The sequence below is a fragment of the Oncorhynchus keta genome, chromosome 18 (assembly GCF_023373465.1).
Source record: "Oncorhynchus keta strain PuntledgeMale-10-30-2019 chromosome 18, Oket_V2, whole genome shotgun sequence".
Taxonomy (NCBI): domain Eukaryota; kingdom Metazoa; phylum Chordata; class Actinopteri; order Salmoniformes; family Salmonidae; genus Oncorhynchus; species Oncorhynchus keta.
The window spans coordinates 3,233,764-3,250,313 of record NC_068438.1 but is presented as its reverse complement, the minus strand read 5'-3'; the positions used below and the strand labels follow the sequence as shown (position 1 = coordinate 3,250,313).

Below are 16,550 nucleotides of genomic sequence, written 5' to 3'. Positions count from 1 at the left end.
CCCTTTATCCTCTTAAGTCAACCCTCTACATTTTCGAACATTCTGTTAAAAATCGCGCAACATTTCAGCGCCCTGCTTCTCATGCCAGGAATATAGTATATGCATATGATTAGTATGTGTGGATAGAAAACACTCAAAACTGGTTAAATCACGGCTGTGACTATAACAGAACGTGCGTTTCATCGAAAAGCGCAGGAAAATCTGATGACTGAAAATTGGAAAATATATCAATGTGCCACTTGCATGTATTGTCTATGGGAAAGCATATTACCTGGAGCCGAGATTGCAATTCCTACAGCTTCCACACGATGTCAACAGTCTTGTCATTTGCCTAGGCTTTGTTTCTTGGTCAAACGAAGAAGAGACAGCCCATTTCTTCAGGTCTCTGACTGGATATTTTGGTTGAGATTTACCCGGACATTATTTCCAGACGTACAGCTATAGAATACACATCGCCTCGTGATCAATTTGATCGCTTATTAACGTTTACTAATACCTAAAGTTGCATTACAAAAGTATTTCGAAGTGTTTTGTGAAAGTTTATCGTCAACTTTTTTTATTTAAAAAAATGACGTTACGTTATAAGACGCTATTTTTTTTCGTTGATCACACAGTCTTCATAGATCGATATCTAGGCTATATATGGACCGATTTAATCGAAAAAAAATACCCAATAGTGATTATGGGACATCTAGGAGTGCCAACAAAGAAGATGGTCAAAGGTAATGACTGTTTTATATTTTATTTGTGCGTTTTGTGTAGCGCCGACTATGCTAATTATTTTGTTTACGTCCCCTGCGGGTCTTTTGGGGTGTTACATGCTATCAGATAATAGCTTCTCATGCTTTCGCCGAAAAGCATTTTAAAAATCTGACTTTTTGCCTGGATTCACAACGAGTGTAGCTTTAATTCAATACCCTGCATGTGTATTTTAATGAACGTTTGAGTTTTAACGAGTGCTATTAGCATTTAGCGTAGCGCATTTGCATTTCCAGATGTCTAGATGGGACGCCTGCGTGCCAGGTAGGAGCAAGAGGTTAAGTGTGTCAACACCCTCTTACGCTTCACCGGGTTGTTAACCCCTTTGGTGTTCCATGAAATGTACTTGATCGCATTATTTCGGCCCCTCTGGGCATTCCCGTTATTCAACCCTGTCATTAGAGCATAGAATGGAAAAGCAATGAGCGCCCAAAACCCCCAGAATAACTTGTCTCAGAGTAATAATGTACGGTGGTAAATGTTTGGAAAAAGTACAGAAAAAAAAACTGAAAAAAAAAAATAAAAAGACAGACTGACAACATTAGAACTGAACAATTCAACCTGCCCCCTCCCCCCATCCCAGACAATACCTCCCCAAACGAGGTACAAGCCTAAATAGAACATGTTCTCTTCACACAGTATGTCTGTGAGAGTGCGGTCTTAAACCTAAACCCACAGTCCCGCTCTTTTAAAGTCGCGTTTTGTTAGTGGATCAAGCAGCAAAAATAAAGATTTGTATGTATTTTTTTTCAAATAAAAAAAAGGCGAATCCCTTGTGCAAACGGAATGAAAAAAGCACCACTTGTAGATGTATATAATTGTATTCCCAGTCTTATAACAGGCATTGAGAGAGAAAATAAATAAAATGTATAAAGGCTCTCAGCCAAAAATCTAATTTGAAGTAAGGAAATCGTAGTAAGACAATCAAAAATAATAGTAATTATAATAGTAGTCTAGTTGACGCTGAGACAGCTTACAACCAATACCAAAAAACTACGTGTGCGCAACGTTGAACGTTTTCTGGGCAAAATGAAGCTCAAAACTTTTCAAATTAAAGTGAGACCCCAAAAACCGTGTAGCCTCGGGAGACATTTACTGTTTACTGGGTCCATGCAAACGGATGCAGTAAACAAATAACCAAAAATATTCACTGAGACAATGTGTAAGCAAACTAAATGGGTGAGCGAGACAGCCTAGAAACACAGGAGTTAAGTAAAACCGTAATGCAATTAAATTAAAATGACTGAATGCTTGTAAGGCACGCACACTAGATGATCAAAACATTAGATCACATCAAATAAGCCTGAATAGTTTCGCCAACTATACAAGACTAGCCTGTTATATCTAAACATAATTGTACCACAAGTGGGTTACTTACTATCCACAGTTGGCAAGCAACAGTTGCTGAACTGTGAGCATGTTCAAGACTTCTTGATGTGACGTTGAATGTGAACCATAGCCTCATCCGGAGATTCAAATGTGTTGTCTTTACCCTCATGAGATATCCATAAACGGGCCGGGAATCGCAGTCCATACTTCACACTTGGATGGTCCCGAAGTACTCGTTTGGCCTGTCCGAAAGCTGCGCGCTGCCTGGAAACAGTGGGGGAGTATTCCTGGTAGATGGTGAAGCTCTGTCCGTGAAAGCTCAGAGTGGTATTGCGGGCTCGTCGGAGGATCTCCATCTTCTCATGACAAAAAGTGCACTCGAAGAATTATGTCACGGGGCCTCTCCCCATCCCGGGGCTTTGGGCGCAGCGACCGGTGGGCTCGATCAATCAGGGGCTTTTCATCTAAGGCAAGAACATCCTTCAGCAGCCCTGAAACGAAATCCGTGGCGCGATGCATTTCCGCTGACTCTGGGACCGATACAAGTCTCAGATTATTGCGGCGAGAGAATCCCTCTAAACTCACACAGCTCTCCTTCACCTTTTTCAAATCCGCAGCTAGGTGTTTAACTTCAGCCTCCAGGGATGTAGTTAAGTCGGAGACATTAGTAGCGGAGGTCTCCAGTGCTGCAATCGTTGTAGTGTGTGACGCAGTTGTTGTTTTGAGTAATGTGATTGCTGGCACAGTCTCGTTCCGCAGGATGGTTAAATCTGCTTTTAAAGTATCAGAAACCTGTATTCTGGCCTCAATCGTAGCAACCACCTGTGTTTTCATTTCAACTATCTCAGAGCGTAGTAGTTTGATGGCCTTGAGAATGTTCATTTCAACGCCGCCAGGCCAAGCCGCACCCCCGGGTAAAGTGTGTGTCCCCGGGTCCTCAGACTCAGGAGAGGGCGGTGATGAGAGCGGGTCTTGTAGGCCGGGTTTTCTCAAAGTCATGCTTTTGGCCTTATGTTTGGTCGACATGCTGACGTTCGGAAGCAAAGTAGTCTTGGTTTTTACGGAAAGGGATCACCAAATTAATATTTGAAAATAAATACGGTTCTGCTGCAAAATTCACATAAACTTTAAGAATACCACGGGAGCAAACAGAAAACACGTCAGTCGCACATGGCGTCCCTCCTTATCCCCCTGCTCTTTCTCTTTCTGTCTTTCTTTCTCTATTCCCCTCTCTCTCTCTCTCTCTTTCTATGTGAAAGAAAACAGCTGTCTATTTCCCTCCCTCTCTTTGTGTGGGGCCTCTTTTACAGTACCACATAAAAGGTTGACCTACACTGACTGAATAGAGGGATGGTAGTGAAAGGATAAACACATACAGTAAGCCCCATTAGAGGCCAGGGAAGGCCAGTGTGAGAGAGCGCTCCCCTACTCCCCCCCTCCTCCCCACCTTTACCCCTCTCAGAACACACTCAGGTATGGCGGCTTCCATGACAACAGCCTTGCAGTCTCCTTCTCATTCTATAGCTGTCATTGAAGACCAGAGGAAATGAGCCAATACTAACAACAGGAATAGTAGACATGAATTTCACCGGAGATATTGACTGTAACTGTCTGTCTCTTTCCCCACCAGACGTGTGTGATCTGTCTCTAAGCGACGTGTGTTTACCTGAGAATGAAGAGGTGACCGAGAACGGCATCAACCCTGAGCTGGCCAAGGTGGGTGTGTGGAGATGTCATTTGACCCGTAAAAAAATATCAATGCTTCTACTTGTATTATGCTAATTTAAAATCAAATTGGATTTGTCACATGCTTACTTACAAGCCCTTAACCAACAATCCAGTTTAAAGAAAATACCAACAAAAAAACGGTAATAGATAAGAATAACAAATGATTAAAGAGCAGCAGTAAATAACAATAGCGGGGCTATATACAGGGGGAACATGTAGGTAGAGTTATTAAAGTGACTATGCATAGGCAAATGCAAATAGTCTGGGTATCCTTTTGATTAGCTGTTCAGGAGTTTTATGGCATGGGGGTAGAAGCTATTTAGGAGCCTCTTGGACCTAGACTTGGCGCTCCGGTACCGTTTGCTGTGCGGTAGCAGAGAGAACAGTCTACGACTAGGGTGGCTGGAGTCTTTTTAGGGCCTTCCTCTGACACCGCCTGGTATAGAGGTCCTGGATGGCGGGAAGCTTGGCCCCGGTGATGTACTGGGCCGTACGCACTACCCTCTGTCGTGCCTTGCGGTCGGAGGCCGAGAATACCAGGCAGTGATGCAACCCGTCAGGATGCTCTCGATGGTGCAGCTGTAAAACCTTTTAAGTATCTGAGGAACCATGCCAAATCTTTTCAGTCTCCTGAGGGGGGGAATAGGTTTTGTCGTGCCCTCTTCACGACTGTCTTGGTGTGCTTGGACCATGGTAGTTTGTTGGTGATGTGGACGCCAAGGAACTTGAAGCTCTCAACCTGCCCCACTACAGCCCCATCGATGAGAATGGGGTGTACTCAGTCCTCCTTTTCCTGTAGTCCTCCTTTAATACATATTCTGTATATTCTGTATTTTATTTGTGGGGATATCTTCTCTCTTTCTCTCTCTCTCTCTCTCAGTATTTCTCTGAAACTGAGGAGGTGGTCCGATCGGCCAGAAGAGAAGAGAGGATCAACCTGTTCTCCCTGGACCCTGACACCCCGGTAGGTAGTGTTTAGGGGTTAATACACTGACACTGTAGGTACCCTATAGGGGTTAACACACCTTGTGCAGAACTGTTGGTGGTACAGTCCTGCACAATTCACCTGTTAATTAAGCACTGTTAGGTCAGGGATGATAATCTCTGTCCCAGGAGGGCCTCTGTGTCTGCAGGCTTCTGGTCCAGACCAGTGCTTACACACCACATTCAACTTCAGCCCGCTGCCCACTGATAGTCCAATTGTGTGCCCCTCTGATGCTGTCTGGTTCTGTGTCAGGTGTTGAGGAGTCCGCGTGAGGAGTACCCTAGGGGTGAGGGCCTCTCAATCCGTCCCTTTGAGGAGAAGCTGGGGAGGAGACTGATGATCGCCTGTGGATCCCTCAACCTGACGCTGCAGGGCTGCATCAATGAGACCGAGACTGGTCCTGTCACCAATGTAAGACCCCCTTAAAACCACAAATACACCACCACCATCTCACGCTCATTTGCACGCGCGCGCGTACAGTTCTCCGCAGCTTTTAAAGGTCGACTTAGCATGATGACGTTGCAACGAACAGCGCCGCAGATATTGAGACGCGCTCATGTATTACATAACTGATAGTGCTCAATGGTCAAAACACTTTTCACTCTGTTGTTTACTGTGCTGCGATGGGATGATCCGAGATCAGCTATTGAGTGCAGTGGTCACTGAAAAAGTGAATATTGTTAATCTTTTGAATGATTTGCTTGGTGCAATACTCATATGCTAACGCATACGGGAGTAGGAATAAGAGAGAAGGTTTGAATCCTAATCAACCTGCCTCCAAATTGTTTGAAGTGCAGTAGAACAACATAGCAAGCATGTCAAAGCTGTGTGCTGGAAAACCTTGGTAAATCCCTGGTGCTCATCACATGCAGTATATCCCCATCAGATTGAGCCCTTCTTTGTGACTGTGGCCCTGCTGGATGTGCGTGAGGGAAGGAAGGTGTCGGCCGACTTCCATGTTGACCTGAACCACGAGACGGTGCGTCAGATGCTGGGTGGAGCTGGGTCGGGAGGGCCCGGGGCGGGGCAGGAGAATGGCCTGAGCTCCCCTGCAGAGAACAGACCCGGAGACTGTCATCTCAGCCTGGACCTGGACGACTGGCTCCGCTTCCCCAAACAGGTACGCTATAGCAACGCTCCCGAGGAAGTTTCCCAAAGGTGCAAATCTAGGATCAGTTTCAGCAACACACAGAGGGGATAGGGAGAAAAGAGAGATACTTACTCCTTTCGTGTGTGTGTGTGTGTGTGTGTGTGTGTGTGTGTGTGTGTGTGTGTGTGTGTGTGTGTGTGTGTGTGTGTGTGTGTGTGTGTGTACGCAGGCCATCTTCTCTGTGACAAACCCCCACACGGACATTGTTCTAGTGGCGAGGGTGGAGAAGGTGCTGATGGGAAATATCGCCGTGGGAACAGAGCCGTACATCAAAAACACAGACTCCAGCAAGGTGACGCAACTCTACATCACAGTTAAATTCTCTACTACCACCCCTCACCTTTATAGTCTATTACCTATGGGTAGGGTTGCAAAATTCCCCAGAAATGTATTTATTTATTTAATTGAAGTTTTGCGGGATGGAATCTCTTGAGATGCACAATCTCGTTTTCAAGTGTCCAAAAAGACACACAAAAAACAACAACTTAGAAACAAGAATAATATGGCAAATAATTTGTAATAATACCAATGAAATAACAATAATACAAAACTTAAACTTACATTATTAACAGCTAAAAAAAAAGAAAGAAATACTACTAGACTTGCAACCAATAAAAACTACAAATCCAGGTTAGAAATATCTGGGAATCAGGAGGTAATAAGCAGGAAATCTATGAATCCTCCAACCTGGAAAAAATGTGACATTTGGGGAAATTACAGGAATTGTGTAACTCTACCTATTGGACAATCTATTATGGAACATAAGTTGAGGGGAGTTAGTGTGTAGAACAATGTACAGTAGTAACACGCAGTTTGTTTTCCCCAGGCCCTTAGTAGTGAAACAGTGGTATGCACAACCTTTACAAGGTCTTTCCAGTGAGGTTTCTTGTAAAGCTCTATTTAAATTCCCCTTAATCACACAGAAAATCAGATGGTTTGGAAATACATTTTTCCTCATAGATTTTCCAAGATTCTTTTCCAAGACGCCCCCATAGAATTCCACAGAGTCAAATCCTGGCTTTTGTTTGGGAAGTTGACTGGATGAGCAGACGGGAGTTGATTTAGACTTGCCAATTTATCTACGTCGAGGATCATTCATTTCTGTGTTTTCCCGAAACCCACCGACAGACTTCAAGAATATCAACAATGCTGCCCCTTTTTAAAGTAATGTTTCCTTCTCTCTGACTCTCTCGCTCTTTCTCTCTCCCCCACTCTGCTCCCTTCTCTCTCCATCTCTCTCTCTGTGCCTGTCCCTTTGAAGACGGTTCAGAAGATGCTGAAATCCAACAAGCAGTTCTGCAGTAAACTGGGGAAGTACCACATGCCCTTTGCCTGGTGCATCAGGTGAGGGACACTGAGCCACACCGTGTTTTCTGTAATCCTACTCACTCCGTATCCATTTATTGACCTTTTCTCCTTTAATGAGCAACCTGCACCACACAGATGTCTATAAAGGTGTAGGTAATTGATTAAGTATCTTACACTCTAAACTATTTTCCTGTCTGTCTGTCTTGTCTGTGCATCCGTCCATCTGTCTGTCTCGCCTGTTCCTGTCTGTTCTGCCTGTCTGTCTTTCTGTCTGTCTCAGGTCTGTGTTTAAGGACAATCAGGGGACGGTGGACCGGGAGTCTCGCTTCTCGCCCCTCTTCAAACAGGAGAGCAACAAGATCTCCACCGAAGATCTCATCAAGCTGGTGTCTGAATACAGGAGGTTAGGCACCGAAAAGACATCAAGATTGCGTCCCAAATAGCATATTCCCTATTTAGTGCACAACATTTGACCAGAGCCCGTAGGGCTCTAGTTGAAAGTAGTGCACTATATAGGGAATAGGTTGCCATTTGGGATGCAGACCAACTCCAACTACTGTCAGTTCAACCCATGGTCCAGAGTTTATAATGACCACCTAATCTGACCTGGAAAACTCCTGGCCCTAGTCTTAGAGAATGTATGGTGCTCATTGCTCACTCATTCCTTGGCTCTCTCTGTGTCTTTGCAGGGCTGAGAAGACCAGTAAACTGCAGACCATTCCAGGGAACCTGGACATCACAGTGGACTATGTCCCTATGGAGCATCCAAGTTAGTCCAACACTTTTATGTTCTCTTTCTCTCTCTTTTCTCTCTCTCACTTCGACAACCCTCATGTCTCCCTTTCTCGTTCTCTCTCTCTCTCTCTCTTTATTTTCTCTTTCCCTCTCTCTCTCTACCTCTCGTTTCTATCTCTCTCTCTACCCCCCCCTTCTCTCTCTCTCTCTCTCTACTGTTGAATAGCCGTCAGTGTTACATGTATTACAAATGTCTTCTCTCTCGCTCTATCTACCTCTCTTTATTTTCTCTCTCTCGCTCTCTCCTTATTTTCTCTCTCTCTCTCTCTCTCTCTCTCTCTCTCTCTCTCTCTCTCTCTCTCTCTCTCTCTCTCTCTCTCTCTCTCTCTCTCTGTCTCTCTGTCTCTCTCTGTCTGTCTGCAGACTGTGTGACATCATCCTATGTGCCTGTCAAGCCATTTGAGGACTGCAGCCAGCACCAGGCCACCGTGGAGGTGGAGGAGTTTGTCCAGGACTCCACCAAGTTCACCCAGCCACACCACGTCTACAAGAACCACGTCTACGTCTACCCCCGACACCTCAAATACGACAGCCAGAAGAGCTTCGCCAAGGTACCGTAACCACCCAACCCATTATTTTGTATTATTTATTATTAACCCCTCCACCAGGAGGATAAATATCTTTGTTATTTTACAGCTTTTTTTCTACATATATATACATTTTACATATACATGTTACATATACATGGTACTTTTATATAAAGCAGTCGCATAACAATAATACATTAACATAAACTCTTTAATCCCAACCCTCAGCCCATCCCACCTATCACCATAGACCACCCTTGTTTGGTTTCCCATGTACCATATATTTTTCAATTGTGCTGTGATGTTTTACAGAAAAATGTAACCTTTCTAATCATATATTATCCACAGATTGTGAGCTAAAGATGAAAACCTTTCCTACCAGTATTATTATATTATTTATTGACTGACTATGGCTTTCCAAATCGCCCAAAACTGCTATTTGTAAGGTTCATTTTAAGTGCATGTTGATTTTTTAGCCATTCCTGAACCTGTGACCAGAAACAAGCTACATAGGGGCAATACCAGAATAAAAGATCTAGTGACTCTGTCTCTTTACAGCAAAATCTACAGAGCTGAGATTGTTGTATGCCCCATATATATAGCATTCTGTTGGTGACAATAATTTTATATAATAATTGAAATTGAAAAACTCGAAGGGATGAATTAGGTGTAGTTTTTTGTACCAGTTCATAAAACCATGTGCTATGGAATTGTTACATTGAAAATCTCCTCCCATTTATTTTGCAACCTAGTGTAAGGTACGGTAGTGTAAACACTGTATTTTTTACAGGGATCCAGATTGTGGACTTATTAAGAATAAACTAGAATCATCAGCAAACATTAACACTTTTGTTTTTATCCCCTGGATTTCTAATTAACCTTCTTGTTGGATCTAATTGTAATAGCTAGTATTTCACTGGCCATAATAAATAGATATGGAGACAACGGACAGCCTTGTCTTACTCCTCTTAAAAGCTCAATACTCTCTGAGAAGTAACCATTATTTACGATTTTACATCTGGGGTTGCTTATACATAACTTTAACCCATTGTATAAGAAATTCACCAAAATTAAAGTAATCCAGGCATTTATATATAAATTCTAGTCGTACTTTATCAAACATCACTTGTGATCTATACTAGATATACTCAGAAATATGATGGCAAGGAAACCTATATGCTGGTATCGTGATACTGGTATTGTGAAAACTGTACTAGATATGAAGGAAAGGACATGTAGTAGACACACAAGTCACACACTGTACGCATATGGTACCTCTTTGCAGACACACATTAAATCTAACAACGTCATTTTCATTCACAGGCTCGTAACCTTGCAGTCTATGTGGAGTTTCGGAGTTCAGATGAGGAAGTTGCCAAACCTTTGAAGGTGTAGTATCTTCTCAGTATCTTCTTTGTCATTGATAGCATTTAGAGTATCATGGTGCATTTTTTTGAAAAACGTCACTTTTCTCTTCATTCGTTTTTTTCTACTTGTGGCCTCAGTGCATATACAGCAAGCCTGGGGGTCCAGTTTTCACCACAGCAGCCTGTTCGACGGTTCTTCACCACTCCCAGAACCCAGACTTCTATGATGAGGTGAGTGTGGAAGGAGTGTGTTGAAGAGGTGTATGGCGAGGGGGAGAGGAATGGGAAGAGATTGATTGGAAGGGGCATGTGCAGGGCTCTAATTGCCTGGTAGACAGTTTTTGTTTTTGCCTATAGGCCAACTCTGCTCATTATCATGAATTTGAGAGGCTGAAGCACAATCAGACATGTGCATACCAGGCTAGAGCCCTCACCGTGTAGTGGCAGGTGTAGGATAAAGTTGCCCCGAGACGCTGATCTTAGGTCAGTTTTGTATTTCCCCCACTATTGGTTAGGATTGGGGGAAGGGGAAGATTATACGAGATCTGTACCCAAGGGAAACTTCAGCACGGAACTTAGTGGCTCAGTTGATTGTTCACCACTGTGACATCAGTTCTGCCACTTGTGTCAATTAATATATATATATATATACTGTACCAGTCAAAGGTTTGGACACACCTACTCATTCAAGGGTTTTTCTTATATATATATATATATATATATACGATTTTCTACATTGTAGAATAATAGTGAAGACATCAAAACTATGAAATAACACGTATGGAATCATGTAGTAACCAAATATTTTATATTTGAGATTCTTCAAAGTAGCCACCCTTTGCCTTGATGACAGCATTGCTCACTCTTGCCATTCTCTCAACCAGCATCATGAAGTAGTCACCTGGAATGCATTTCAATTAATAGGTGTGCCTTGTTAATATGTGGAATTTATTTCCTTCTTAATGCGTTTGAGACCATCAGTTGTATTGTGACAAGGTAGGGGTGGTATACAGAAGACAGCCCTATTTGGTAAAAGACCAAGTCCATATTATGGCAAGAACAGCTCAAATTAGCAAAGAGAAATGACAGTCCATCACTACACACTTCGAAAGTTTCTTTAAGTGCAGTCGCAAAAAAACATCAAGCGCTATGATGAAACTGGCTCTCATGAGGACCACCACAGGAATGGAAGACCCAGAGTTACCTCTGCTGCAGAGGATAAGTTCATTCGAGTTACCAGCCTCAGAAATTGCAGCCCAAATAAATGCTTCACGGAGTTCATGTAACAGACACATTTCAACATCAACTGTTCAGAGGAGACTGCGTGAATCAGGCCTTCATGGTCGAATTGCTGCAAAGAAACCACTACTAAAGGACAACAATAACAATAAGAGACTTGCTTGGGCCAAGAAACACGAGCAATGGAAATTAGACCGGTGGAAATTTGTCCTTTGGTCTGATGAGTCAAAATTTGAGATTGTTGGTTCCAACCGCTGTGTTTTTGTGAGACGCAGAGAAGGTGAACAGATGATCTCTGCATATGTGGTTCCCACCGTGAAACAAGGAGGAGGTGTGATGGTGCTTTGCTGGTGACACTGTCAGTGATTTATTTAGAATTCAAGGCACACTTAACCAGCATGGCTACCACAGCATTCTGCAGCGATACGCCATCCCAACTGGTTTGCGCTTAGTGGGACTATCATTTGTTTTTAACAGGACAGTGACCCAACACACCTCCAGGCTGTGTAAGTGCTACTTGACCAAGAAGGAGAGTGATGGAGTGCTGCATCAGATGACCTGGCCTCCACGATCATCCAACCTCAACCCAGTTGAGATGGTTTGGTCTGAGTTGGATCACAGAGTGAAGAAAAAGCAGCCAACATGTGCTCAGCATATGTAGGAACTACTTCAAACTGTTCCAGGTGAAGCATTCCAGGTGAAGCTGGTTGAGAGAATGCCAAGCGCGTGCAAAGCTGTCATCAAAGACAAAGGGTGGCTACTTTGAAGAATCTCAAATATAAAATATTTTTTATTTGATTAACACTTTTTTGGTTACTACATGATTCCATATGTGTTATTTCATAGTGTTGATGTCTTCACTATTATTCTACAATGAAGAAAATAGTCAAAATAAAGAAAAACCCTTTCATGAATATGTGTGTCCGAATATTTGACTGGTAAACTGTATATTATACATTTTTAAATATATTGAGGCGTTTGTTAAATGCACTTTAAATAATATGTGATTTTCATTTTTTTTTTGCCTGTTTCTGAAGTGGTCCTTTGTGTCATCCTCTGTTTCTCAGGTGAAGATTGAGTTGCCCACCCAGCTCCACGAGAAGCACCATCTACTCTTCTCCTTCTACCATGTGACCTGTGACATCAACACCAAGACCAACTCCAAGAAGAAGGAGGCCCTGGAGACCCCAGGTAGGGAGGAAGGAGAAATGCTGTGACCCTGTGTGGCTCAGTTGGTAGAGCATGGTGTTTGCTACGGCAGGGTAATGGGTTTGGTTGCCGCTTCGGGCTCGCAGTCCAAAAATGTATGGATAAAAGCATCTGTTAGATGGTATATATGTCTTTGAGGCAAGTTTGTCAATGGATTGGATGGTAGCTCGTTGGTGTTAGCTTATCACTGTGCAGCAACATCGCCTCGATACTGTTGTGATTGTGTTATTGGATTCTGGAGTGTGATGGTGCATGCTACGTCTACAGGCCAATACTACTGTGCTCTTGCTTCTGATTGAGCTTGCTGTAAGAAGACTTTGTGACAACTGCTGATATAACAAGGGCTTTATTAATACATTTCATTGATTGACTTACACATTACATACAGTATAGTGTTTTCCCATGTGTTATTTCTCGTGTGTGTGTGTGTGTGTGTGTGTGTGTGTGTGTGTGTGTGTGTGTGTGTGTGTGTGTGTGTGTGTGTGTGTGTGTGTGTGTGTGTGTGTGTGTGTGTGTGTGTGTGTGTGTGTGTGTGTGTGTGCACTGTGTGTGTGTGTGTGTGTGTGTGTGTGCACTGTGTGTGTGTGCACTGTGTGTGTGTGTGTGTGCACTGTGTGTGTGTACGCCCTGTGCACTGTGTGTGTGTGACTGCAGTGGGCTACTCGTGGCTGCCTCTGCTCAGAGAGGGTCGCCTGGCCTCACAGGATTTCAACATCCCTGTGGCCTGTAGCCTGCCCTCTGGATACCTGCTCGTCAAAGAACCTGGATCGACTAAGGTAGGGGAGGGAGGGAGAGAGGGAGAGAGGGAGAGAGGGAGGGAGAGAGGGAGAGAGGGAGGGGAGAAAATAGGGGGGAAAGTAGAAAGAAAATATTTGGATGGAAGGAGATGCAGGAATTGATAGAGAAAGCATTGTTGCTTTGGCAATACAAATGTAAGTTTTGTCATGCCAATAAAAAAAAAACATTTTGAATTTGAATTGTGAATGGAGAGTGAGAGAGCGGGGGAGAGAGAGCGGGGGGAGAGAGCGGGGGGAGAGAGCGGGGGGAGAGAGCGGGGGAGAGAGAAAAAAATATGAAGTGAGCACACCAAATGGAACAACAGTAAAGTGTTAAGCAAGCATGGATCTCCTTGGTGCTCAGGGACCCTTCCTCCCTCTCTCCCCTCCAGAACGGCTCAGATCTGAAGTGGGTGGACGGAGGTAAGCCCATATTCAAGGTCTCCACCAACGTCCTCTCCACAGTCTATACTCAGGTAAGAGTCTGGACTTACCCTGCCACTCCATGAAACCACCACAAGGAAAACATAAAATACAAATCTTATTTAACCAACCTTTAATGGGTTTCAACTCCAGCAAGTCAATCCTTGTTATCCCATTGTGACTTTTAGGATTGCGCCCCAAATGGCAACCTATTCCCTATCTTGTGCACTACTTTTGTCCATAGGGCTCTGGTCAAAACTAGTGCACTATGTAGGGAATAAGATGCCTTTTGGGATGCAAATTCAGTTTGCTACTGGATTTAGTCCTTATCTCCTGTGCACAGTCTATCACTCAGTGATGGTGGTTCTGGTTGTGACTGTGTCTTCTCTCCTTGATTGCCAGGACCCCCACCTGAACCGCTTCTTCCAACAGTGCCAAAAACGAGACACGGACCTCTCCCAATCACCTACCTCAAACTTCCTCAACTGCCTAAAGGTCTGGAGAAACGAAGGAAGGGAGGGAGGATAGAGAGATGACTTCACATCTTTCCGTTCTGCATTTCACTCCCATACTATACACCCCTTCCCATACTATACACCCCTTCCCATACTATACACCCCTTCCCATACTATACACCCCTTCCCATACTATACACCCCTTCCCATACTATACACCCCTTCACTGACTGTCTTTTCTCTCTCTCTCTCTCTCTCTCTCTCTCTCTCTATCCTCGCTCTGTCTCTCTCTATCCTCGCTCTGTCTCTCTATCCTCGCTCTGTCTCTGACTACCTCTCTCTCTCTCTCTCTCTATCCTCGCTCTGTCTCTGACTACCTGTCTCTCTCTCCTCGCTCTGTCTCTGACTACCTCTCTCTTTCTCTCTCTATCCTCGCTCTGTCTCTGACTACCTCTCTCTCTCTCTCTCTATCCTCGCTCTGTCTCTGACTACCTTTCTCTCTTTCTCTCTCTATCCTGTCTCTGACTACCTGTCTCTCTCTCCTCGCTCTGTCTCTGACTACCTCTCTCTCTCTCTCTTTCTCTCTCTCTCTCTATCCTCGCTCTGTCTCTGACTACCTCTCTCTCTCTCTTTCTCTCTATCCTCGTTCTGTCTCTGACTACGTCTCTCTCTCTCTATCCTCGCTCTGTCTCTGACTACCTCTCTCTCTCTCCCACAGGGCTTACTGAGCATTGAGAAGATTCCAGTGATAATTCGCTTCCTGCCTGTGCTCTTCAACCAGCTGTTCAAGGTCCTCACCCTGAACGACAACGACGAAGTCACCACCACCACCACCAGGTAGGATGAGGCACTGCAGGCCACAGACTCCACTCTCACTGCCACCGGATCATGCAGGAATACATGTTGCCAGAATTCACATTGCCAACTATTAATGTTGCCAGACAATGATGATGACTGAGTGACCACCTTGTGTTTCACCAGGGTGCTGGTCCACATTGTTGCCAAGTGCCATGAAGAAAAACTTGACCACTATCTGCACTCCTACATAAAGGTATGGTACTCATTTAATTTAGGATGTTAGCCCTGTCTTGCAGGAAGAGCCGTTTTTCTGCAGTTTAGCCAGGTGGTGTCATAGGGTAGAGGAGAGGGGTTGGGCTGAGTGGAGAGGAGGGGAAAGGAGATGAGGGGAGAAGAAGAGAGGTGAGGTGAGGAGAGCTAATGAGAGCAAAGGGGAGGAGAATAACTCACAGACAGCTTCATTAGTGAAGGGGGCTTTCTGTGTGTGTGTGTGTGTGTGTGTGTGTGTGTGTGTGTGTGTGTGTGCTACGGAGGGGGTGTGGTGAGTGCAGGAGTGTGGCTGAGGGTCTAGGGCAATGTGCCCAGAACACTGTGGATACAGAGAGACGAGAGAGAGTCTGCCACACACACGGCTCTCAGCTCACACACAGACAAGCATGGCTGTGGGGAAGAGCGAAGGGGGGTGTCTGGTGGAAGGCAAACAAGGACACCAAGCCTTTTCAATAAGAATGCAAGGCATGCTTGTTAAGAAGAGAGTGAGTAAGGGAAAATGTAGAAAGAAAATGAGAATCCTACAATTGATCTTTAAGAGGGGCAGAGAGACAGAAAGAGGAATGGAGGGAGGGTGGAAGGAGAAGAGGGGAGGAAAGAATGGGAGGGCCACTGTAATGGAACTGGCGTTGCTATGGCAACTGATTGGCATGCTGCTCTAGCAGCAGGCAATTTTCGACCAGTGCTTTCTCGCCGTGCGGATGTGTGTGGCTGGATACCAGATGTGTGTGTTTGTGTGCGTGTAGCAGGTGTGTGTGCGTGCATCATTGCAATATGTGTGGGTGCGCGTACGTGTGGTTACCATTGTTAATGAATTAACTCAATTGGGTGACGTCTGTGGTAATGAGGTGTGTGCCATACACGTACAGTGTGGGTGGAACATTTCACACAAAAAGAGAAAAATGGATTGAGTGCCAAAATAATCACATAGATTTATAGATACGGTACAGAAGCACGTACCCCAATGCATTTCATGTGCCAAGGAAAACTACATTAGATCAAGATTTTTTTGAAGCATAATTTATTACAAATTTTGTCAGACTCAGCTTTTTCTTCTTCCTCAACTCTGATTACATCAACCTTAATCGGCGTTGTTTTGTTTTTATGTCGGTTTAATTCAATGCAGAGCCAAGCATATTGCATGTTTGGTTCCCTTGATGCTACTAATTGCATGTACAGAAAGTGAGAGAGCAAAAGTGTCGGTACAGTGTGTTTTGTCTTATTGACCGTCTGTCTCATTGACCTTGTTCTCTCCACTGCGGTTGGTCAGTTTGTGTTCAAGGCGGAGTCGCATGGCTTCCGGACGGTCCACGAGGAGCTGGCCAAGGGCATGTCCTCTGACCTGAAGAGCAACGAGCAGCTGGCCATCAGGAACATCCTCAGGGTGAGCCTAGAGGGACGCCACGCCCAGTCCCAAATGACACCCTATTCC

The 16,550-nt window shown here is 44.4% G+C and overlaps 1 protein-coding gene across 7 annotated transcripts in view; it reads left to right on the top strand.

The window, feature by feature from the left end:
• The window catches only part of LOC118396802 (dedicator of cytokinesis protein 10-like), a 183,140-nt gene that overhangs the window by 115,797 nt on the left and 50,793 nt on the right, over positions 1-16,550 (top strand). For all 7 annotated transcript variants that reach the window (XM_052467187.1, XM_052467186.1, XM_052467191.1 and 4 more), the window contains exons 9-26: positions 3,719-3,804; positions 4,697-4,780; positions 5,054-5,212; positions 5,688-5,921; positions 6,121-6,243; positions 7,213-7,295; positions 7,540-7,662; positions 7,949-8,028; positions 8,418-8,605; positions 9,905-9,970; positions 10,087-10,179; positions 12,255-12,378; positions 13,051-13,172; positions 13,565-13,648; positions 13,998-14,090; positions 14,769-14,887; positions 15,032-15,101; positions 16,389-16,502. In XM_052467187.1, coding sequence (XP_052323147.1) covers positions 3,719-3,804; positions 4,697-4,780; positions 5,054-5,212; positions 5,688-5,921; positions 6,121-6,243; positions 7,213-7,295; positions 7,540-7,662; positions 7,949-8,028; positions 8,418-8,605; positions 9,905-9,970; positions 10,087-10,179; positions 12,255-12,378; positions 13,051-13,172; positions 13,565-13,648; positions 13,998-14,090; positions 14,769-14,887; positions 15,032-15,101; positions 16,389-16,502 — 2,045 coding nt within the window. The remainder of the gene's footprint in view (positions 1-3,718; positions 3,805-4,696; positions 4,781-5,053; positions 5,213-5,687; positions 5,922-6,120; positions 6,244-7,212; positions 7,296-7,539; positions 7,663-7,948; positions 8,029-8,417; positions 8,606-9,904; positions 9,971-10,086; positions 10,180-12,254; positions 12,379-13,050; positions 13,173-13,564; positions 13,649-13,997; positions 14,091-14,768; positions 14,888-15,031; positions 15,102-16,388; positions 16,503-16,550) is intronic.